Below are 2,508 nucleotides of genomic sequence, written 5' to 3'. Positions count from 1 at the left end.
ATCATCCCCCAAGGATCCTCTGTTTGGTTCATGTTGTTTGGAGGGAAAAATAAGACTACCAAACCTGAGAGAACCACCTCAACTGCTAAAAGAGTTATACGAAGGAACCTACAGGTTAGCAAGATTGTTCCAGAGATACATGCGAAGATACAAATTTTAAATTATTGAATTACGGGATATTCACAATCATCAACAAACCATCATGTTGTTTTATTAGAACTTTTCTTTACAACTAAATGTGTGACCTGTTATATCGGTACAGGTACAATTCATCCAACGCTTTCACGAGTCTAGGGTGCACGTTGAAACTTATAGAACTGAAGGGAAAGGCCCACCATTGTTTACCATTCATGGAGAGCTCCGTCATCTAACATGCACCCTTTACCTGAAAAGAACAATCCCATAACATACTCCCAGCTGTACATTTACGATCTGTCAGCCGCGTTACCTAAACGTAAGCAAGACAAACCAATGCTAGATGAGGAGGTTCTGAAGATCATACAACAAGTTTTATTGGAAAATAATGCTTTTGTCAAGAAATATAAGCAGTCGTATAAAATTTCGAATGAGGTACCGCCGACTGAGAAGGATGTCAATGTTTCCATCCAATTCAAGAGCGGCAAAGATAAGAGGCGACATAACCTTCCAACCATAGATGAGGTATCTATTATTCTAACCGGAGATGGGACCATAAAATGAGGAGTACTTGACATTGTGATGCACCTGAAAGGAAGTCGCTATCTAGAAAGAATTAGTGAATGCCATCCGTCTTACTTTCCTTTGCAGTATGTTCTTTTGTTCCCATACAGCGAGTTGGGTTGGGAGCCGGACATGGTTTGTTGGAATGTTGAACTCAAAAAACCATGCAGAAACGACTGACCCAAATGGATTATTATGCCTACAGAATATCTCCAAGAGTGGGAGAATATTCAACAATTCTTAGAGGAGAAATAATTTTTCAAGAATTTATTGTCGGCGCATGGGAGGCCACTGAACAAAATCGTCTTGAATGGATGGAACATGGTCAACTTGAATTGCGTGCTCAAAATTACAAGAAAATATACAAGATTGTTGCCTCCAATCAAAATCCTGCTGAAGCCGGACAACCATTGATCTTACCATCCTTATTCACAGGTGGTCCTCGATATATGTACGAGATATACCAGGATTCCATGTCCATCACCAGGTACAACCATCACCCAGATATCTTTCTCACTGTGACAAAGAATCCCAATTGGGAAGAAATAAGGGGTTCTTTGTTCCCGAACCAACAACCACACGAAAGGCCTGATTTAGTAGCTAGAGTGTTTGACTTGAAGCGTAAAGCACTAATGAATGAGATACAAGAAAACAGAGTATTTGGCACCACAGTGGCACATGTGTACACAATCGAGTTTCAAAAGAGAGGCTTTCCCCATGTGTACGCGCTGATTTTCTTGGACAAAGATGATAAGATCCGCACACCAGAACAGGTGGATATTATTAATAGTACTGAGAATCTCATAGAGTTCTCACGTGTGTCTGAGTGTGTGAGAAATGATCCTTATTGGCTGAGTGTGAGCTGTCCACAGCCTGTCCTGTTCTACCATCTCTTGTCTTAGTCAGGACATGTATAAATGTAGGTCTGTCTAGTTTTCAGTCTGTAAGAAAGAAATCAAATTCTTGTTTTTCAATCAATACAATGTGTACTACTATGCTATCAGATAAAGCTTCCGCAATAGCCATTAATGGAGTTCAACCTATCAACCAATTTTCAGATCTATTTTCTTCAATACAATCACAACTTTAATCAATCATCTTACTTCAATTCAATTTTTCAATCTATTTTCATTACTTTCTTGTTTGTTCCTTCAATGGAAGCATATGAATCAAGAATCTCTCAAGTTCCTCTCAATCAAATTTCACAAATACTCAGTTACAAACTCAAGGATGACAATTTCCTTACCTGGAAATCACTTCTTCTACCACTTCTGCGACGTTACAGAGTCGATGGTTTTCTAGATGGATCTTTACCATGTCCACCTTATCTGTTCAATAATGGCGTCAATCCTGGTTATACAGCTTGGCATGACGATGATACTACTCTTGTACTCTGGATTCAGATGTCTATCTCTGAATCTGTAATTCCATATGTTGTTGGAGCTGATTCTTCAAAAGATTTATGGGATAATATTGATTCTAGGTATGCAAGAAGCTCCTCTACACATTCAATTCAACTTCGTCTCAAACTTCAATCCACAAAACTTGGGTCAGGTACAGTTTCTAATTTCCTAAGTGAAATCAAGAAAATAACAGATGAATTGTTTGCTGCTGGTTCACAAATTCATGATGATGAATTGGTAGTTACTATACTCAATGGGTTAGGCCAAGATTATAGTTCTTTCTGTACATCTATTCGTATTCACAATCCACCAATCTCTTCAAAGGAACTTCATAATCTGCTTCTTACTGAAGAAATAATTGTTACAAATAAGCAAAAGAACTTACTTACTGAGGCCAATTCAAAGG

General features: G+C 38.4%; 1 protein-coding gene across 1 annotated transcript; it reads left to right on the top strand.

Annotated features, from left to right (window-relative positions):
• The first annotated feature begins 884 nt into the window (after positions 1-884).
• On the top strand, positions 885-1,601 carry LOC113359783. Its single transcript, XM_026603363.1, has one exon. The coding sequence runs from the start codon at positions 885-887 to the stop codon at positions 1,599-1,601; it is 717 nt and encodes a 238-aa protein (XP_026459148.1).
• Positions 1,602-2,508: the final 907 nt, after the last annotated feature.

This window comes from Papaver somniferum, chromosome 3, assembly GCF_003573695.1.
Source record: "Papaver somniferum cultivar HN1 chromosome 3, ASM357369v1, whole genome shotgun sequence".
In the NCBI taxonomy this organism is placed as follows: domain Eukaryota; kingdom Viridiplantae; phylum Streptophyta; class Magnoliopsida; order Ranunculales; family Papaveraceae; genus Papaver; species Papaver somniferum.
The sequence above is the reverse complement of the archived record's forward strand: the minus strand, read 5'-3'. Positions and strand labels throughout refer to the sequence as shown.